The 22570-nt window shown below is 45.5% G+C and overlaps 3 protein-coding genes across 3 annotated transcripts in view; 1 reads left to right on the top strand and 2 right to left on the bottom strand.

Annotated features, from left to right (window-relative positions):
- The window catches only part of LOC125428603 (zinc finger protein ZFP2-like), a 145324-nt gene that overhangs the window by 55674 nt on the left and 67080 nt on the right, over positions 1-22570 (top strand). The window lies entirely within an intron of this gene.
- LOC125429226 (zinc finger protein ZFP2-like) lies at positions 38-12439 on the bottom strand. Its single transcript, XM_048490148.1, is given in 6 exon segments — positions 38-1761; positions 2422-2548; positions 2769-2836; positions 7140-7188; positions 7358-7848; positions 12310-12439. Coding segments are annotated over 5 exon segments (2385 nt in total). The 5' UTR covers positions 7775-7848; positions 12310-12439.
- The window catches only part of LOC125428548 (zinc finger protein 420-like), a 472581-nt gene continuing 470343 nt past the window's right edge, over positions 20333-22570 (bottom strand). Inside the window, 1 exon segment of the mRNA XM_048488843.1 lies at positions 20333-22362. Within this exon segment, the coding sequence (XP_048344800.1) occupies positions 20936-22362 (1427 nt within the window). The 3' untranslated portion in view covers positions 20333-20935.

Here is a 22570-nt window from a genome sequence, read left to right as displayed (position 1 = left end):
TATGCTGTCTCCCCATGGTGGAAAGGTTCATGTGTAGTCAGCTGGGAAGTCTGAGGAAAGTCTTTTTCATACTGCAAGCATTTGTATGGTTTCTCTTCAGTGTGGGTTTGTTGTTGGATAATAGGTTGTGAACTCCACATTGCAAGCATTTCTATAATTTCTCTCCAGTGTGAATACACTGATGAGCAGTAAGGTGTGCACTTTCAGCAAAAGTCTTCTGAGAATCCAAGCATTTATGTGGTTTCTCTCTAGTGTGGATACGCTGATGAGCAATAAGTGTTGAATTCTTTGGAAAGCTCTTTTCACAAACTGGACATTTATATGGTTTCTCCCCAGTGTGGATTCTTTGATGAATAGTTAGGCTGTTCCTCCGAGTGAAGATCTTTCCACACTCTAAGCATTTATATGCTTTCTCTCCAGTGTGGATACGCTGATGAGTTGTTAGATCAGCGCTCTGATAAAAGCTCTTTCCACAATCTGAGCATTTATATGGTTTTTCCCTAGTGTGGATAAGCTGATGGGTCTTAAGAGTTGCACTCCAAGCAAAGCTCTTTTCACATTGCAAGCATTTATATGGCTTCTCTCCTGTGTGACTACGTTGATGGTGTCTAAATTTTGTTCTACAAGAAAAGCTCTTCCCACATTCCAAACATTTATATGGCTTTTGATGAGTGTGGGTGTACTGATGGGCCCTGAGTGTTGACTTCTGTGCAAAGCACTTTTCACAATCAAAGCATTTATATGGTTTCTCTCCAGTGTGGATGTGTTGATGGGTCATAAGTGCTGAAATCTGAGAGAAGCTCTTTCCACACTCTAAGCATTTATATGGCTTCTCCCCAGTGTGGATACGTTGATGGATAATCAGATGTGAGCGCTGAGGAAAGCTCTTTGCACACTGCAAACATTTGTATGGTTTCTCCCCAGTGTGGATAAGTTGATGTCTAGCAAGGTGTGAAGATGCAGCAAAGTTCTTTCCGCACTCCAAGCATTTATATGGTTTGTCCCCACTGTGGATATGTTGATGTCTCAAAAGCTGTGAACTCTGAGCAAATATCTTTCCACACTCCAAGCATTTATGTGGCTTCTCCTTAGCATGAATGTTTTGGTGGTTAGTAAGCTGTGACCGTACAGCAAAGTTCTTTCCACACTCCAAGCATTTGTATGGTTTCTCTCCTGTGTGGATTCGTTGATGTCTAGTTAGCTGTGAATTCGTAGCAAACCTCTTTTCACACTGCAAACATTCGTATGGTTTCTCACCAGTGTGGATACGTTGATGGACAGTAAGGTGTGAACTATTAGTAAAACTTTTTGCACACTGCATGCATTTGTATGGTTTCTCCCCAGTGTGGATACGTTGATGGACAATAAGTAGTGAACTCCAACGAAAGCTCTTTGCACACTGCATGCATTTGTATGGTTTCTTATCATTATGGATACACTGATGGATAGTAGACAGTGAACTCTGTGGAAAGCTGTTTGCACACTGCAAGCATTTGTGTGGTTTCTCCCTACTGTGGAGCTGCTGATGGCCAGGAATATCTCCCTTCCTGTCTAACATGTTTCTACACTCCAAGCATTTATCAGATTTCTCCAATGCATTAATTATGCCACATGTATCAAACATCTGGGATTCAGCACCCTGAGAAGCACAAAATTCATCCCCCCTCTTCCATTCTGTTCCAGTGTTCCTTCCCTGCTCTTTTTCATTTAATAGGTGGAGTTGTGTTTCTCCCTCCGACTTGTACTGGGGACCATCAGCCTCTGGAATAAAGTGAAAAGATTGGTCAGACCATCATGCAAAGCGGAATCAAGAAAAAAAAAGGCTTTTAACTGCTCTTGATGGCAGAACATGAATCATTTGATGGAAAGACACGTCCTGCCGTGTATTTATCAGGTGTTGGTGCTTCCTTGCAGGGAGTTCCATCATAGACAAGATGGCCTAATTGAACCTCTATGTTCAGAAACAGTCACTGAAGAGGGATGCTTTGGATGTGCCCCGCCTCTTTCTGAACTTTCTAAAATGCATGCTGAGGGCCACATTGAAACATTATTATTGTTATTCTTCAAAATACTCATTTCTATGGCTGCTCTGAAAGGCCTAAGCTGAAGCCTTGGTGACATCCCATAAACCGTTTTGCAGGCCAATCATGCTCCTGCCCTCCATCCAGAGTATTTTTACCTGTATTCCACATTTTGTTCACTCTGAACAACAATGAGCTCACTCTTTTCCTCAATGGGAAAAGGTGGCCCTTCCTCCTCTGAAGTGTTCCTTTTAGTTTATAAACCAATGTTTTATCTCCCACACTAATACGGTTGGACTCCAGTATCCTGGGCTCTGCAAAGAGATAGACAGAGGTGGTTTCCCATTGCTTTCCTCTGTGTAGTGTCTCTGGACTTTCTTGATGGAAAAGAGAGCCTTACCCAGAGAGGCCACATTCTGACAATTGTCCTCCATGACTTCCTTGTGAAGCCTTCTTTGGTTCGAATCCAGCAGAGCCCACTCCTCCTCAGAGAACTGAATAGACACCTCCCTAAAGGTCACCAGACCCTGAAAAGAGAAACAAATATTGAAAATGTAAGAATTCTTTCCTTTCTAAGGACAATCCAAAAGGAATTATAAGATGTTGATGTCCATGATTTAAACCTTCATCAGATGTTTTCATTTGCGATCTAGTGAGCAGGACTGATAATAGACAATGGAAAGATTCTACCTGGCCAAGGGAGGTGGGGAGAGGCACCTGGGGCAAGGTCCAGAGTTCCACACTTACCCCAGCAGGTTGCCTGAAAGATGCTTCCTCTCCACCCCCAAAAGCTAGCAAAGAGCGTACGGCACCACCTGGAATTATAGAAAAAGTAAATGGAAAACATTTTTTTTTTGGAGAGAAATAAGGTTCTCTGACTTAGCTCATGATGGCAACTATCCTTGTGTCCTGATTGTGGCTAATTTTCTGCTTACATGCTTTTGCCAAATACAATCTTGGGACTGTTATCAGATAGAAACCCAGCACCCGGTTTTCTGATTGTCCAGAATTCAAGAACTAAGAAGGATGAACTTTAACATGCAAGCAACAGGCACTTAGAATCACAAGGTTGGAAGGGGCTATACAGGTTATCCAGTTCAACTCCCTACTCAATGTAGAATTAGAGCATCCCTGACAAGTGTTTGTTGTCAGGAGGATTGTATCTACCGTAGATTGAGATGCATCCCTAATTCAAGGTAATTGCGACAAGATAGATGTAACCATTCTGCTACTGTAACCATTCTGCTACTGTATTGGGGCATTCTTTCCTTGATCTATTCTTTCCTTGATCTTTGCTTTATGGCTTCACACACTGGGTAGATAACTAGGCTTACCCCTGACACTTTTGGTCTCATGGGAAATGGGATTTTTCTGTTGTCTAGTGGGGCAGGAGGTCAGGAAACTTTCTCTCTATCTGTTGCTAACCTTGGGGTACCTCGGCTCCAAAATAACTCTGTCTCACATTCTTTGGGGAAATGGGAGGGGGGGGACCCATTCCTGAAAAAAGGGGATAGCAAAAGCCAGGTTCACCAGAACTGGTTCTGACAAGCTGGGTGCGTCAATGCCGATCAATAAATGCTGCTGATCAGCAATACAGAGTCCGTTTATTGCTTCAAGTTTCGACACCTAACATTTGTCCAGCTGTTCCTTAAAGGAGGAGTTCACCGCGCCCCTAGGTAGATGATTTCACTGTTGCCAACTCTTGCTGTAAATAGTTTTTCCTAATATCCAGTCGGAATCTTTCTGCTTGTAATATAAACCCATTATTTATTTATTTAACTTTTAGACCATCCTCCCCCGAAGGGCTCAGAGCAGTAAACAACAATAATTAGCAATAAAAATCACAATTTAAAAGATAATATAAACAAATACGTTAAAACAAATCGAGTCTTATTCTGCAAGTCTTATTCTCTGCTGTCATTAGGAACAGCTCCATGCCTTGCTTTAAGTAAAAGCCCTTCAAATACTTCAAGAGAGCAATCATGACACACATACACACACACACCCCCCCGCAGCCTTCTCTTCTCCAGACTAAACATGCCTAAGTCCCTCAACCTTTCCTCGCAGGGCTTGGTCTCCAGGCCTCTGATCTTCCTCTTCATCACTCTTCTCTACACTGGTTCCATTCTGTCCACATCCTTTTTGAAGTGTACAGAACTGAACTCAGTACTCCAGGTGAGGCCTGACCAATGCAGTATACAGAAGGAATAGGACATCTTATTATCTGAATGTTATGCGTCTGTTGATACACCCCAAGATGGTGCTGGGCTTTTTTTGTCACAGCATCATGTAGGCTGCTCATATTTCACTTATTTGTCCACTCGTACACAAGATTTTGTTCACACACACTCAGTAGTGTATCCCCCTTCCAGTATGCATGTTTCTCCCCAAACGTTTTGAACTTCTAAACCAGGGGTCGGGAACCCGCGGCTCGCGAGCCGCATGCGGTTCTTCCGCCGCTGTTCTGCGGCTCCATGAGCGGAGCCGCCGGCCCCCTCTTCGCCCGCCCTGCAGGAAGCAGGGCAGGCAAATCTCCAGCCCGCGTGGGGGCTTTGGCTCCTGCCCGCCCCGCTGCTTGCGTGGTGGGCGCTCTCCCGGCGGCCGGGCAGGCCGAGCCGCCGGGCCCCTCTTCGCCCGCCCTGCAGGAAGCAGGGCGGGCACATCTCCAGCCCGCGGCTGGCGAGGCCGCGCCGCAGGCTTTGGCTCCTGCCCGCCCCGTTACTTGCGGGGCGGGCGCTCTCCCAGCGGCCGGGCAGGCCGAGCCGCCGGGCCCCTCTTTGCCCGCCCTGCAGGAAGCAGGGCGGGCACATCTCCAGCCTGCGGGGGGGGGGGGGGAGCGGGCGGGGGGAGGGAGGGCGAGCGAGCGAGCGAGCAAGTCGGCGGGGGAGCGGACGGGGGGCGAGCGAGTGGGTGGGGGGTGGGGGTGAGCCAAATGGCTCTTTGGTGGTGAGCCAAATGGCTCTTTGAGGGGGAAAGGTTCCTGACCCCTGTTCTAAACCAATTGATAAAACCACACTTTCCACATCCCAAAATCTTTTTTGCAGTTGGGCAAAGTCATCATGTATTCAAAAAGGCAAGCTTTCTACCCAGGAAATACCAGCAGTTTCCTTCTTGGTATCCCAGCAAGGTGGAACAGATGCTCCTGACTCATCATGCTTTCTTCTGGACTTTCCCTCCATTCTACAATCCCATCCCAGCTGCGTCACTCCATCATTACTCAGAATCTTTGTTGTTCAAATGCTGCTACCGTCTCCTGTAAACGGCTGATTCCCCATTCTCATCTCATCTTCTGATCTGCCTACAGATTGATCCGGGGTTGTTGTTTTTTTCATACATTAGGCATTTCTGGAGGATGCATCACTACTGGATTCCTTCTAGTCTGGTTTCTGGCAGGGCAGTGGGATGGAGACCATGCTTGTCGCCATTATGGATGAGTTCTGGATGCAGCTGGACCGAGACAGGTCAGTGCTCCTGATACTGTTAGATCTCACCACAGCATTTGACAAGGTCGATTATCATCTCCTGGCCCACCTGCTCACCAATGCTGGGATCGGGGGCACGGCCCTACAATGTCTGGTCTCATTTCTTCAGAACCAGGGACAGCAGATGCCAACGTTTCTGATGTACCGCAAGAGACTAATCTCTCCCCGACGTTCAGTATCTACATGCAGTCCCTGGTGCAGCTTGTTTGGAGCTTCAGGCTGAGTTGTCACAGGTATGCTAATGACACTCAGCTTGGACTGTTGATGGATGGCCAGCCAATTGCCATCCCAGACGTTCTGGCTCAGTGTCTGGAGACCACGGCTGGAGGATTGGAAAAGAGCAGATTAAGGTTAAATCCATCGAAGACGGAGGTCCTGTGGCTGGGTCGAGGCAGTTCAGTGGAGGGATTCCAGCTGCTGAATTTTGGTGATGCGACTGCATACATCAAGAGCCTGGGGGTGACCCTGGAGACCTCCCTGTCTGGGAAAATCCAAGTCAACAAGACGACGAGGATCACCTTTTAACACCTGTGACTGTCCAAGCAGTTGGCCCCCACCTTATCCTGCTTAGCTACAGTGATCCATGTGATGGTTACCTACAGGCTATACCGTAACTTGCTGTATGTGGGCCTGCCCTTGACAGTAACTTGGAAGCTAACACTGGTCCAAAATTCAGCAGCCAGACTCCTTACCAGTACATCGGTGAGAGAGCACAAAACACCAGTGTTTTGGCAACTGTTTTGGTTGTTAGTGGAATTCCGAACCAGGTGCAAGGTTTTGGTTGTTGGGATAAGTGTACCATGCCTAGAGAGAGGATGGATGCTCCTCGCATCCATCTCCATCCAGCTAGATTAAGATAGCATAGTGACTCTATCTACCTACCTTTCTATCCAGAATGGAGTTCACTAATAAATACTCTTTTTATTAGACTAGAAACTACAACTGACTCCGACTTTCCTTTGTGTAAGCTTGCCGCACATTGGGATCCATCACGCACACGAACGCACACGAGGTAAGGCTTCTGCTGTGTTCTAGCCACCCGTGCTGCTCTGCTAACTACGATAAGGGATAATCTCCAACTACCCGGAGCACTTATCCCAACATTGGTTATAACCTTTAAGGCCCAGAGTGCATGTTCTACCCTGAGTGAGGGCTCAAAGTATAAATGAAAACATTAATCTTACCAATAATAAAGCGCTTAGGGATGGAATGTCCAACAACGAACACTTCACCAATAAGGAAGCAAGACTTACAACGTGGACTCACAAAGTGAGTCCTGCTCCCCCATTGGCAGAGGCCTTCCATCCCCGCCCTGAAGCAGTGCAAGCCCTCCTAGCCTTCGTTGGAGATTTGCCAACTCTGAATGCTTGTGGCCCTGTGGAAAATTGTCTACAAAAAGACTCTTGACTTAGCAGTATCGTAAGACTGTGATTTCGTAACTGTGGCATAAGAACCTCTGAAAGCTGATGACTTCATGACTCTATTGTCCCAAAGAACTACTGTTGCAATTCCTAAACTCAGATGCTGGAGTGGCGCATCTTTCCACACAGCATTTGGAGGGGTGGGCGGGGATCCAAGCAGCCCACCTGTGCTCAAGGAGGACAACCTGTAGCAATGACACCCATTTGGATCTTACCTGGAAAAGTTGTTCTGTGGTAACCCTCCAGTGTGATCCTTTGCTGCACCTGAAACAGAATAGGGGGTCAGAGAAAGGGGAAACAGAATAGAAAACAAAGAAGAAACCGTCTAGGGTGGGTTCCAGAAAGTTGGAGCAGTTTGCATGGATTTCCAGGGTATCCTGATCATGTACTATGTTCCCCACCCACCCAAACTACTTAGATGAACTCTTCTCACCTGCTGCTCCTGCATCTTGTGCTCTGCCTGGCTCAAGAGGAAGCCTTCTGCCAGGGCCACCGCCTGGGAACTGGACTCTGGTCCACATTCCCTGACCCAGTTCCCCATCTCTGCAGGCAGGACGGCCAAGAACTGCTCCAGGATCACCAGGTCCAGCATCTCCTTCTTGCTGTGCCTTTCCGGCTTCAGCCACTGGTGGCAAAGATGGTGGAGTCGGCTGCAAGCCTCTCGGGGCCCCTCGGCCTCCTGGTAGCAGAACTGCCTGAATTGCTGGCACTGCTCATCTGGAAGGAGGACATTGGTGTCTCCCAGGCTCTTCTTCATGGTTTCTTCCCACAATTCCCTTCTGCTCCCAGCACTGGAGGCACTAGGGCTCTCCTTTGATTTGCAGACTGCTGAGTCCAGCTCTCCCTTCATCCTCCTGGACGGACAGATCACCTTCCTCCTCTACGAGATCCTTCTGTACAGGCCAGTGCTAGATCTGTGACCCCCTGCAAAAGAAAGACCAATTTTGGGGATTAAGATTTCATAGAGACACTAACACATTTATACGTGGAATCTGCATCTGAAGAAGTGAGCTATCATTCATGGAAACTGATAGAATCAAGGGTGTTTGTCTTTATGTTGCTATGACAGATAAGCAATGAAAAGAGTGAAGAAGTTTTAGTAGGAGGCAAGTCGTGTTGTGGTTAAAATGTCAAATCATGTCTGGGAGATGCTGGCTTGAATCCCCACCCTGCCATGCAAGCTAGTTGGGTCACCTTGGGCCACTAACACACTGTCTGGCTGACAGACCTTGCGGTGGTCTTGTGAGAAGAAAGCAGAGAATGGGTCTCTACTGGAGCAAAAAGAGGGGTATTAATGTGATTTAAATAAAGAGAAAAAGCAGGTTCAAGAGAGCAGCAGAAGCACATAGAAGTAAATTAGTAGGCTGCCGTTTTTTCTGATTTTCCGCCTTCCAGAGATCAAGCAGAAAGGCTGTCTAAAAAGGTCATCCACTACTTAATAAAAACGTTAGTAAACCATAAAGGAAAACTGCCTTCATCAACCAGAGAACCCCTCATGGGGGAAGGGTGTCAATTTACACAGCAGTTGGGAAGTTGAAATAAGCAGCAGGTTGGAACCACTTGGGGTCCCCAGAAGCTCTGAATGGTCCCAATCCTGCTGCAAACAATGCAGAGAAGATTCAAACAGCAGCTGAGCTTCTTCATGGAAACCAGCAGAGCTGCAGAAGAGCCACAGAAGTATTGCATTGTATTATTCGATTTGTATACCGCCCTTCCCTGAAGCAGAAGGAAGACCTGATTTTGAACTTTGCAGGGCCCCAATCCCCTGATTGGCTTTGTATCTTTTCACCAGAATGTGCAGACGGGAAATCTAAACGTGGCAGCAAGTTCAAACACCAGTCTGTGCTGAATGACAATCAGGATTCTGAAGGCACCTTTTAATGAAGAAATTTATCATTATATTGTGCTTTTAGTTTGGAAACACTTGTTCATTTTAAACTGCTCTACGATCTATGTTTTGGTGCTCTGGCTATATGTTTTATGCTAGATTTTAAATAATAACTGTCCAGCTTTTAGGTTTTTATTAAGTTTTGCTCTTTAAGCAACTCGGGGAAGTTCCCTGGAAGCTACCACCCCACAAGTCGTTGAGAGTTCTCTACCACACAAATGGGCCCATGGCTAGCATCACACAACTGCGACACAGTTTTCCAAGGCAGAGGCTGCTGGGGGGGAGGGAAATCTGAACACAGAGATGTAGATAAAGGTAGGTTGGTTGTTGGGTGGGAAGGAGAAAGGGTTGCCGGTTCCATGTGAGGAAATCCTCCCCCTCCACGGCCACTGTGATGCTGGAATCCACCCCCAAACAGCATCACTTTCATTGGTGTTTAAACTAGAGAGCCCACATTCTCCTTTTAAATCCTCCTTAAAGGGAGAATCTGGGGTCCCCAGTTAAAACAACATTGAAAGTGATGCTGTTTTGGGGTGGATTGTCCCCCACCCTGAAACAGTAACTTTCAATGTTTAAACTGGGGACCTCACATTCTCCCTTTAAATCCATGTTGAAGGGGGTGGATTTAAAAGGAGAATCTGGGGAAACTTTGGGGGTGCCTGCTGTCAGGGGCATAATTACTAAGCTAACAGCACCAAACTTCCAGGGCATCTTTAGGAGACTCTCCTGATGATACCACCCAGGTTTGGTGAAGTTTGGTTCAGTGGGTCCAAAGTTATGGACCCTCAAGGGTGTAGCCCCAACTTCTATTAGCTCCCATTGGAAACAACGGGTAATGGAGGAACCCTTTTGGGAGTCCGTAGCTTTGGACCCCCTGGACCAAATGCCACCAAACCTGGGTGGTATCAGTAAGAGACTCTCCTGATTATACCACCCAGGTTTGGTGAAGTTTGGTTCACGGGGTCCAAAGTTATGGACCCTCAAAGGTGTAGTCTCCATCTTCTATTAGCTCCCATTGGAAACAATGGGGGATGGGGGCACCCCCTTTGGGAGTTCATATCTATGGACCCTCTGGACCAAACTTCACCAAACCTGGGTGGTATCAGTAAGAGACTCTCCTAATGATACCACCCAGGTTTGGTGAAGTTTGGTTCAAGCGGTCCAAAGTTATGGACCCTCAAAGGTGCAGTCTCCATCTTCTATTAGCTCCCATTGGAGGGATGGGGGCACCCCCTTTGGGAGTCCATAACTTTGGACCCCCTGAACCAAACCTCACCAAGCTTGGGTATTATCATCAGAAGAGTCTCCCAGACAATCCCTGAAAGTTTGGTGCTGCTAGCCTTAAAACTGCGCCCCCTGCAGTCCAAAAACAAAAAACACTAAAAAATACCAAAAAAGCCACAAACGGAGGGCGGAGCTTCAGACGTGCAATGGGGGGGGGGGGTTTGAACCCGAGGAAACCACCCCCCCCCTTACCTACCGGAGAGGCCAGCTCAGCCTCCGGGCAAGAAGAAGAGCAGATGCCGGGGGGGGGGGGAGCCTCTGCAACACGGAGCCCCCCAGAGGCTCATGGGGCTTAGTTAATATATTCTGGTTTCACGGGGGTCTGGAAGGGGTGGATCCTGCAGAAGGGGTGGATCCTGTTCTAGACACTATACTGCTATTGATGCCTCCCAGAATTGCATTGGTTTTCTTTGCTGCTTTTTGCATCCCAGAATTGCATTGGTTTTCTTTGCTGCTTTTTGCAATACCCCAAAACGACACCCCACGGACTGTTCTCCTCTCCAAACCCAGGAGACGCTTTGCAAAGGAAATCTGCTTTTATCCGCTTACTTGCTTCGTAAAAAGAAACCCTCGCGGCGCTGCCCCCTCCGCGCTTCCCCCAGTCAAGCTCAGGATACCCAACTCTCGTGCAACTCTGGAGCCGGAAGAGACCGTGAGCATTCAGGTGATATTCTTCGTTGACGCCACTCTAGGAATTCAGCCTCCCTCGCTTTAACCCTTAGATGGACTCTCTGCACTGTGCATGAAAGGACCTCCTCGTCTCTCCCTGACAGATGCAGAATATAGTGGTACTATTACGTCCCTTGTTCTAGCCAGGGGTAGGGAACCTGCGGCTCTCCAATTGGCCATGCAGGAAGGGGCTGATGGGAATTGTAGTTCCTGAACATCTGGAGAGCCGCAGGTTCCCTACCCGTTCTAGACCAGTGATGGCGAACCTTTTTGAGACCGAGTGCCCAAACTGCAACCCAAAACCCACTTATTTATCACAAAGTGCCAACACAGCAGTTTAACCTGAACACTGAGGTTTTAGTTTAGAAAAAATGGTTAGCTCGGAGGCATGTGTTACTCGGGAGTAAGCTTGGTGGTAGTTGTTGGCTTTGCTTTGAAGCAACCATGCAACTCTTTGAACAGGTGAGTCACAGCCCTAGGAGGGTTTACTCAGAAGCAAGCCACATTGCCAGCAACCGAGCTTACTCATAGGTAAAGGATCATGCTTTAGTTCTTTGCATGAAAATCAGTGGAGTTTAACAGCGCTTAACAGGGTGACCTATACTGCTTTCCTAAACCTAGGTCTTAGGTTTAATGCTAATAATCAAGCCCAGCAGCACAGGCCAGCCTAGATGTGTGTGTGGGGGGGCAATTTCCCCCCCCCCCACATGATGAACTCTGTTTGTGCGTGCCCACAGAGAGGGCTCTGAGTGCCACCTCCGGCACCCGTGCCATAGGTTCGCCATCACTGTTCTAGACACTATACTGCTATTGATGCATCCCAGAATTGCATTGGTTTTCTTTGCTGCCGCATCACACCACTGATTCGTGTTCAGTTTGTGGTCTACTAAGACTCACAGGTCCCTTTCACATATACTGCTGTCAAGCCAGGTGTCACCCATCCTATATCTGTGCATTTCAATTTTTCTGCCAAAGTGTAGTTATCGTACATTTAGCTCTGTTGAAATTCATTTTGTTAGTTTTGACCCAGCTGTTTCATCTGTCGAGGTAGTCTTGAATCTTGCCCCTGTCCTCCTGGGTACCCTGTTTCCCCTAATATAAGACATCCCCGGAAAATAAGACGTAGTAGAGGTTTTGCTGAAGTGCGAAATATAAGGCATCCCCCGAAAGTAAGACGTAGCAAAGTTTTTGTTTGGAAGCATGCCCGACGAACAGCACACAGAAAAATAAGACATCTCCTGAAAATAAGACATAGCACATCTTTGGGAGCAAAAATTAATATAAGACACTGTCTTATGTTCGGGGAAACACGGTATTAGCTACCCCTCCTAATTTGGTGCCATCTGCAGAGCTGACTAGCATGCCTTCTATTCCATCACCCAAGTCACTGATAAAAATATTGAACAGCACTGGGCCCAGGACAGGAACCTGTGGCACCCCAGTAGTCACTTCTCTCCAGGATGAAGATGGTGAGCATTCTTTGGGTTCAGTCGGTCAACCCATTACAAATTCATCTAAAAGTAGCATTGTCTCAGTGTGCTTACCTTTTGCTCACTGCTTAGCTATCTTCTGCTGCCTGTCAGAGATTACAGTGCATGCCGCTGCCTCTCAGAAATCCTATCCCGCCTTTTTCCTCAGCAGGGACCTAAAGTGGTCATCTCTCCTCCATGTTTCCTAACAACAACTATACTGACAACAACAACAAGAGTCTGACTAGGCTCAGGAGATCCAGGTTCAAATTCCAGCTCTAGCAATGGAATTTGCTGGTTGACCCTGGGCCAGTAATTTATCCTCAGTTGGAATTTGAACCTGGATCTCCTGAGCCTAGCCAGACTCTCTGATGACTGAACCCGTGCTTGTGTGTGCAATATTCCAGAAACAGACCCAAGAGGGAAGCGGTGAGCAAAGGAAGCTGGCTTCCTTTGGTCTGAGCCTCACAAAGGCTGAGTGAAAGCACGAAGGACTATGGTTGGGGAGCAGCTAGTTCATACAATAGGTCTATCAGGGGCTGCTACCCAAGGTGACCGAAGGGAATGTCCACATTCAGAAGCAGTCAACCTTTGAATCCCAGTGCCAGCCTATCTTTTTCTTGCTGTTCTAGAAGAGCAGCCTTGGGCATTTGGAGGGGTCTGCTTTGGCTTATGAAAGATTAGTTTTGTCTTTTTCTTTGCTGCCAGCAAATCTTCTTTTGTAGGTGACTTCTGCTTAGTTGGCCTCGGCTAAAGTAAGATCTTTTGTTTCTCATCCTCTCTCTCTCCTCCTGCAATCTGGAACATTTGGGATAATCCGATCCCTTCTGAAGGTGTCTGCAAGCTGGAATCAGGTTACCCAAGAAAGCCACAAACCCTGAAAGATCTCTGCCTTGCCTTGCTTTCTTGTAGGACAAAAATGTGGATTTGTTCATCTGGAAAAAAATTCTCCTGCCTCTCCAGGGAAACTGCCTGGGGTAGTTTAAAAGCAGACCTTTTTTTTAAAAAAAAGAAAAGACTAATAATTTCAAGCGTGAATATGCAAGTGTAACCCGGCAGAACCCTGGCTGCATAAGTCCCTATTAGAGATTTGGAGAGAAATTTAAGATCAATAAAATGTGGCTGACTAATCAAAGCCCGGGGATTGGGCTGTTTATAAATTCAAATAATAAATAAATAAATAAATAAATAAATAAATAAATGTGAAATTGCTTCAACAGAGTAACAAACATTTAATAATATGAACACAAGAGCTTTACAACAATTAAAAATAAATCACAGTGGCTATGAATATTGTGCTGCAGATATACAGATTCTGCAGTGGCCTTCGGGAAAGGCCCCAGAGCAAACATCTTCTCCATTGGAACAGATCTCTGTCAGGGATCCTTGTCATTTCAACTGATCTCCAGGTTCAACCTGGAGGTTGGCAACCCTACTTTTCCTGGACGAAATGGCTGCATTGGCGGGTGGAGGATCGGGCGTTATACACTCCTGAGAACCATTGTTTTCCTGCTTTTTAAAAAACTGAGATGATCACTGCAGCACAATAGCACAATAGCAATGAAATGTATAAGAACATAAGAACATAAGAACAAGCCAGCTGGATCAGACCAAAGTCCATCTAGTCCAGCTCTCTGCTACTTGCAGTGGCCCACCAGGTGCCTTTGGGAGCTCACATGTAGGATGTGAACGCAATGGCCTTCTGCGGCTGTTGCTCCCGATCACCTGGTCTGTTAAGGCATTTGCAATCTCAGATCAAGGAGGATCAAGATTGGTAGCCATAAATCGACTTCTCCTCCATAAATATATACTGATGTTTGTGGCATAGAAATTCAGTGTTAGCAGCATTTGGATCTATGTTGTTGCTATAACGCAGTGATGGTGAACCTGTGGCACGGGTGCCAGAGGTGGCACTCGGAGCCCTCTCTGTGGGCACACACACACACAGAGTTTGTCATGTGCAGGGCGGAAAATCACTCCCCTCCCCACACACACACATCTAGGCTGGCCTGGGCCACTGAGCATGACGTGTGCACACCGCGGTGAGCAGGGAGGACTCGGCTGGTGGGCCTGGTTCCTATGCTCCGAGTGGCTGCTGCTCAAGGAGGGGGGGCCCAGAGGAGGCAGAGATGCTAGAGAGGCACAGAGCGGTGCGCGCAGGACTTGCTGGAGGCTAGAGCAGGCTGGCCCCTGCTCGAGCGGGTGGGGCGGAGGAAGAGGGAGCTAACCGTTTTTTTTTTCTAAACTAAAACCTCAGCATTCAGGTTAAATTGCCGGGTTGGCACTTTGCGATAAATAAGTGGGGTTTGTGTTACAGCAGGGTAACGGGTTCAAAATATTTAAGCCAAAAAGCTTAAGCCGACAAAGGAATATTTTATTCACGCCAACCACCGGGCAAACAGCATCAGGGGAACCACACAAGATGACAGCGTGTTCTTACTTTTATAGGTTACATCGGAATAGCAGTAAAAAGAATACACCCCAAAGTTCATCATCATCAATCAGTCATAAAGAAAGGTGGAGATTTTCCCTTTCCCTAAAACATTTGAGTATTCTAAGACCCTTATTGGAAGATGGGAGCATCTGATCCTTTGACGCAAGATGAACTCGGACCTGTTTCTTTCCTATCTCTATTGCCTTTTGTTGTCCTTCTTCCTAGGAAAAGAGCCTAAACATTTTCATGTTTCTTTCTTCTGTCTCCAGAAGAAGGGCAAATTCAAGGCATCTAAGACCTTAAAACAGTTGAATCTGCACATTTTGTATAACTCTGGACAAAGGGCGCTCTGCTTAAACTATCAAGCTTGCCTAGTAACAGAAAGAGAATAGACTTTCAGGCCTGCATCTTTTCTTTGCTCAGCTGCATTATGGTTGCCAACTCCCCATTACAGAAAGAAAGTAATGGGGGGCAAGAAGAAAACCTTTGCATATAACAAAGTATATCCTTTATATGCCTTCTGCGCCTACATTTGGATTGCAATTTGGGCACTCGGTCTTAAAAAGGTTCGCCATCACTGCTATAACGCTATAACGCTCACCTTAGAACCTTTGAAAAAAGCTGTGTCAGAACATACTGGGTAAACAACAGTGAGGCATTTTGGACTGACCAGAATGCTTCAGAGATCGCTCACAGACAGACTGAAATGAGCTGTATGATGCCCATCTCTGTATCACTTTACTCGGAGACAGCTTAAAAGCACTTAGAATGGGCCCTTCCATCTTGCTTTCGGGCAGTTCTTCTTTTCAAATGCCTTGACAAGGACCCGGAGGCTGCAGGTGTCCCCACGGGATTGGGAGAAAACATCTTCTCTCACCCAAGAATGGAGAGACTTAAACACATTTGTTAACCCTTTACAGTAGTTAAAGACCGTCTCATACAACTGAGACAGGTCCTGCAGCACCGATATGGACACAGGGACATTCGTTCGGAAACCCATGATCAGTTCAAAAGGGGCCAAGCATGAGGTTTCCTTGGGGTGCCATGACGGATTTCGTATAGAACCAAAGGGCTATAGAACCGATTCAGGCTATTTCAGACCAGTTTCAGAGCACCATTTGGGCAGTCTTACTTTGATATCGCATCCACTTGGACGCTACTCTGAGTTTGATATGGCATTTGGAACTTATACCATATGTTATTGATTTTGCACATGAGCCTGCAGCTCTCTGAGTTCCCCATTATCATGAAAGCAAGCCTGGGAGAGCCACGCTTGTTTCAGTAAAACCTGGGTTCTTTTCTCCAATAACTCCAACCAGCTGAGGTCTCAACGATTTTTATTGAAAAACAGAAATAAAAGAAATAAAACTTGATTGCGGTTAAGGGATTGCTTAGGTGGTTGTGTCCCTTTTGGTTCTTCGTCCCCGTTCCGGGAGCCCATGGCCCAGACATGTTTCTCTGACCACGTCTCAAGATGGAATTCCAAAACCTTTGTTTTCCCCTTCTCAGGAAAACTCTGTTCAGGCCACGAGGTAACTCAGGCCTTTGAAGTTTCATCCTAGCACCTCTACACAGTTTCCTGTCCTCCCTCCAGAAGATCAAAAGGCAAAGATGCTTTTCACAGTCATGTGTGATTTTGCTAGTTTTACAGTACTATTCCATCACACCCATGTTTTTATCAATCTGTTTTTCTAAATAAGGATTGAGATTTGGATTCTCTTTGCTGGGAACCTTCTAGGGCAGTGACGGCGAACCTATGGCACGAGTGCCAGAGGTGGCACTCAGAGCCCTCTCTGTGGGCACGCACAGAGTTCATCATGTGAGGGGGGGGGGAATCACCTCCCACACACACACATCTAGGCTGGCCTGGGCCTCTGGGCTTGATTATCAGCATTAAACCTAATACCTAGTTTTGGGGAAGCAGTATAGGTAACCCTGTTAAGCGCTGTTAAACCCCACTGATTTTCATGCAAAGAACTAAAGCGTGATCCTTTACCTGGGAGTAAGCTCGGTTGCTGGCAATGGGGCTTGCTTCTGAGTAAACCCTCCTAGGGTCGTGATTCACCTGTTTGAAGAGTTGCATGGCTGCTTCAAAGCAAAGCCACCTTCTACCACCAATCTTACTCCCAAGTAACGCACGCCTCAGAGCCAACCATTTTTTCTAAACTAAAACCTCAGTATTCAGGTTAAATTGCCGTGTTGGCACTTTGCGATAAATAAGTGGGTTTAGGGTTGCAGTTCGGGCACTCGGTCTCAAAAAGGTTCGCCATCACTGTTCTAGGGTATCCAGCCTCCAGGTGGATCCTGCATACAGGGATCAGTTCCCCTGGAGAAATATTAATACTTGGGAAGGTAGACTGTACAGTGCTCTACCCTGCTGAGATCTCTCTCCTCCGTAAACACTGCCTTCCCCAGGCTACATTCCCCCCTCCCAAGTCTCCAGGAATTTCCTAAACAAGAGGTGGCAACCCCAGAATCTCCCCATTCCCATAGTGAACTGCTACTACCAAATTCCAGAACTTGGTATACAAGAGGAAGTGCTCCCTAATTTAAATTTACCTGGATACATGTGTGTGTACTCTCAACATGCAATGGGGAGACACCAAATATTGGGGGGGTCATACAATTTGGGTAACACATCGTCCTAATAAAATAATACTAGAAACACAGGATGTCACAGGTTGGTTGATAAACGAAGTGGGCAGGGTTTGCTCTTCAGTAGTTGTTGCATAAAATGTGCCCCCGGAATCCCAAGCCCAATAAGAGACACAGGCAAGGCTTATGTGAATATAGGACAAGCTTTACTCAAGAGTAGAGGGAGCACCTGGGGAAATCACTTTTCCGCTAGAGGGTATACCAAACTTTTATACTTCTGGTAAGCACAGAACATTAATTGTATTCTACAAGGTTAGCTTTCAGCATTTAATTGGTGAGTTCTTATAGCCCAATAATAATTTCTCAGTTCAGGTGTACTTGCTAATTCCTGAGCAAGTGTACTATGAAGGCACTCCGATAAAACAGTTTTATTCATAACCTTATAAGGAAATAATCTACCCCAAAACAGGATCACTTGTGATCACTTTACGGCTCTGGCCCCGGCCTGGTGGAACACTCTCTTCCTCCAGCGGTCCGGGCCCTGTGGGACCTCAGTGAGTTTCACAGGGCCTGTAAGACTGAGTTGTTCCACTGGGCCTTTGGAGAGACCAGTCACTGAATGGTGCCCACCTCTTGTTTGCTCCCCTGTATCAGGGGTCCCTTAACATCGATGGAATCCACCATCCCTCCCTCTTGGGGAGGGCTTTAAATATGGGTTTTCTCCAGATGCCTTCTACTATATTAACCGCTGTTTTTAAAGGGATTTTAAAGGGATCTTAGTGATCCTATTTTACAACCAATGGAGCCTGTATAATGTGTTATTATTCTATTTGTGTCTAGTTTTGCTCATATTGGCCCCCACATTGTTTAACCTGTTTTTAAATGATTTGGCGCCAACTTTAAAAGCACTAAATGTGAGTAGTCCTATCCTAGGTAATATTCCAACTCCCGTCCTGCTATATGCGGACGACGCACTCCTCCTATCAAGAACTAGAGCAGGCCTGAATCATCTTATGTTAAAATGTGCGGACTACTGTAAAATTAACAGCTTAACCATCAATATCGCCAAAACTAAAACCATGGTCTTTTCTAATAGATTTAAACCATATAAATGGTTCATAGATGGAAAGGAAATTGAACAGGTTAAATCTTTTAAATAACTAGGGATCCACCTCCACTATAACACCAAATGGGTACAGCACATAAATGCAGCAGTGAAGGGATGTACGGCCGTAATAAACGCAGTGTGTAATTTTTTTTACGCTAAACGACAACAACATATCCCCTCGGCCTTAAAGGTTTTTCAAGCCAAAGTTTTGCAGCAACTCTTCTATGGGGTCCCGATTTGGATAACTGCCTGGTGCAATGCGGCAGAAAAGATACAATCTGCGTTTCTATACAAAATATTCGGAGTCCCGCATTGTGTACCATATGCGGTGCTATGTTTAGAAGCGGGCATGCACCTATTAAATACCAGGGCTTGGCTGCTCACCTTCAAGTTTTGGATAAAGATATGCTTCCAGTTACATTCGGGCAGTTTACTGCATAAGGCCTTAACTGAAGTCAAAAGCTTTGATTGGTGGAACACAATTAATGGTAAACTTGCCCGATTGGGCTTTTCTTTGGAAGAGCTGGCGATGAAGGACCCCCAACAAATATATAGTCTAATTAAACTCAGATTATATGACCAGGAGCTTCAACACTTAATTAATAAAGCAACAACCGCATGCTCCCCACTGTATTTTGGTATAACTCCAGAAGCCAGTAAGATGGCCAGCTACTTATTACTAATCCCTGATCCCAAACAACGACGGATACTGACCAGAGCCAGATGTAATGTTTTTTCACCTGCTCTCTTGCAAGGTCGGTTTGAGAAGCAGCCCCTAACTCATAGAGTATGTCCATTCTGTCTCACCATAGTCGAAACATTGGAACACATTTTATACTATTGTCCAAAATACAATGCACAGAGAGAAGCCCTATTACCATCCATAAGGGGTAAAAAACCGTCCAAAATATCAATGGTAAAATTACTAAATAGTAATGATCCTGATATGCTTGGGAGATTAGCCAGCTACTTGTCAAAGGTCATGTACCTAAGAGATGTGTAATCTTATGATGGAACCTTTTGTATTGAAATTCAATATGATAATGTTTCAGCCAAAGATACTGAACGCAAAGTTGAATGAAATCAGGTATCATGCAAATATAAACTATATATAAATGAGTAATATTCTTCAGCCATGGCACCTCGGGTTATTATAAAATGCACATGTAAAGGCTCAATGTTATTTATTTACTTATTTTAATATTAGGAAATTTTAATTATCCTGCTGTTTTAATTAGTAATTCTCCAGAGCCTGAGGAGTGGATATATCCTTTTAGCAAATAGAACTAAATCGGGAAGTGCCAGACATTTCCCGGCGTTGGATCTTAAATATAGTCAAATGGTATCTGTTTTACAAATTTGTCTTTGAATTGAATGGCTAAACCCTTTTAATCCATTTTATATTTTTACATATGTACTGTCAAGTTGGAAAGCAAAATCCATAGATGTAACATATGATTTTAAATTTAATAATTTAATAATAGTGTATAACCACTGTCCAATAACTAATGCCAATAAAGGTTATTGTGTGTCTAGTTTTGCTTCCTTGTTTGATTGTATTGGTGGAATTTTATGTTGTACACCGCCCAGAGCCCCTTGGGGATTGGGCGGTGTAGAAAACTAAATAATAAATAAATAATGTTTCACCTGCATCTGTGGCTGGCATCTACAGAGGTGTATCACAGAGAGAAGTCTGTTATAAGAGAAGTCTGGACACAGTGTATAACAGACTTCTCTCTGTGATACACCTCTGAAGATACCAGCCACAGATGCAGGTGAAACATTAGGAACAAGATCTACCAGACCACAAACACATAATAACCAACACTGAAAATGATGCTGTTTGGGGGGTGGGGTGGGGAATATACCCTGAAACAGCATCACTAAACTAGGGAGCTCAGAGTCTCCCTTTAAGGTAAATCTGGGCTCCCTAGTTTAAACAATATTGAAAGTGATCCTGTTTGGGGGTAGATTCTCCCTTTAAGGGGGATTTGAAAAGAGAATCTGGGCTCTCTAGTTTAAACAACATTGAAAATTATGCTGTTATAGGGTGGATCCCCTCCTCGAACAGCATGTCTTTCAATGTTGTTTAAACTAGGGAGCCCTGGATGTGTTCAGATTTGTGTGTTGAGGCATGCTCTATAATAAGATGGTGACTTTGAGATGACCTGGTGCAAAAAAATGCTGTTTGGTCGTGGTGGGGGAGGGTGGCTGCCCATATCGGGGGGGCTCAAAACTCAGATTTTGTCCCGTGCTCCATTTTCCCTAGCTACGCTTCTGGCTGAAACTTAGGTCAAACTCAAGTGCCCTTCCATGACCTAAGCCACACTACAGCCATGTTGGTGCGTTCCTGTAAACAAGTTTTCATACTGGGTGATTATTCGGCTTTGAAACTAATAACATATTTATGAACACTCAATCAGATGTGTTTGTAAGGTTGATAGGCTAATATTAGACTTAATAGACTGTATTACCTTTTAAATATGTTGTGTGGTCCCAGACAGTATTTTTTCTTTTGGGGGAAGAGGCAAAATAGCTCTTCTGAGACTAAAGGTTGCTGACCCCTAGCGTAGGACAGTGTGGATTCGTTGATGTCTAGTTAGCTTTGAACTGTCAGCAAACTTTTTTTCACACTGCAAACATTTGTATGGTTTCTCCCCAGTGTGGATTTGTCGATGAGCAGTAAGGTTTGAAAGCGAAGCAAACTTCTTTTCGCAATCTGAGCATTTATAAGGCTTCTCCCCAGTGTGCATACGTTGGTGGACAGTAAGCCATGAACGCAAAGCAAAGCTCTTTTCACAATCTGAACATTTATATGGCTTCTCCCCAGTGTGCATACGTTGATGAGCAGTAAGGTGTGAACTCTGAGCAAAGCTTTTTCCACACTGCAAACATCTGTACGGTTTCTCCCCAGTGTGGATTCGTTGATGTCTAGTTAGCTGTGAATTGTCAGCAAACTTTTTTCCACACTGCAAACATTTGTATGGTTTCTCCCCAGTGTGGATTCATTGATGAGCAGTAAGGTTTGAATGCGAAGCAAACTTCTTTTCACAATCCGAGCATTTATATGGCTTCTCCCCAGTGTGAATACGTTGATGTACAGTAAGCTGTGTACGCGTAGTAAAACTCTTTTCACAATCTGAGCATTTATATGGATTCTCCCCAGTGTGCATACGTTGGTGGACAGTAAGCCATGAACGCAAAGCAAAGCTCTTTTCACAATCTGAACATTTATATGGCTTCTCCCCAGTGTGCGTACGTTGATGAGCAGTAAGGTGTGAACTCTGAGCAAAGCTTTTTCCACACTGCAAACATCTGTACGGTTTCTCCCCAGTGTGGATTCGTTGATGTTTAATTAGCTGTGAACTGTCAGCAAAACTTTTTCCACACTGGAAACATTTATACGGTTTCTCCCCAGTGTGGATTCTTTGATGTTTAATTAGCTGTGGACTGTCAGAAAAACTTTTTCCACACTGGAAACATTTATACAGCTTCTCCCCAGTGTGGATTCGTTGATGAGCAGTATGATGTGAACTCCAAGCAAAGCTCTTGTCACAATCTGAGCATTTATATGAATTCTCCCCAGTGTGCATACATTGGTGGACAGTAAGCTCTGAACGCAAAGCAAAGCTCTTTTCACAATCTGAACATTTATACGGCTTCTCCCCAGTGTGCGTACGTTGATGAGCAGTAAGGTTTGAATTCCGAGCAAAGCTTTTTCCACACTTCAAGCAGTTACATGGCTTCTCCCCAGTGTGCGCACGTTCATGAGCAGTAAGGTTTGAACTCCGAGCAAAGCTTTTTCCACACTTCAAGCAATTATATGGCTTTTCCCCATTGTGCGTACATTGGTGAGCAGTAAGGTATGAGCTCTGAGCAAACCTTTTTCCACACTTCAAGCATTTACATGGTCTCTCCCCAGTATGCGCACGTTGATGTCTAGTTAGCTGTGAACTGTCAGCAAACCTTTTTCCACACTGCAAACATTTGTGTGGTTTCTCCCCAAAGTGGAGTTGCTGATGATCAGGAACGTCTCCTTTCGAACCTAACCTATTTCTATGCTCCAAGCACTTATCAGATTTCTCCTTTACATTCATTATGCTATGTGTATCAAACACCTGGGTTTCAGCACCCTGAGAAGCAGAGCATTCTTCCCCTCTCTTCCATTCTCTTCCAGTGTTTCTTTTCTGCTCTTTTTC

This window comes from Sphaerodactylus townsendi, linkage group LG03, assembly GCF_021028975.2.
Source record: "Sphaerodactylus townsendi isolate TG3544 linkage group LG03, MPM_Stown_v2.3, whole genome shotgun sequence".
Classification (NCBI taxonomy): Eukaryota; Metazoa; Chordata; class Lepidosauria; order Squamata; family Sphaerodactylidae; genus Sphaerodactylus; species Sphaerodactylus townsendi.
Note: the sequence above shows the minus strand (reverse complement) of the source record. Positions and strands in the feature narration are given on the sequence as shown.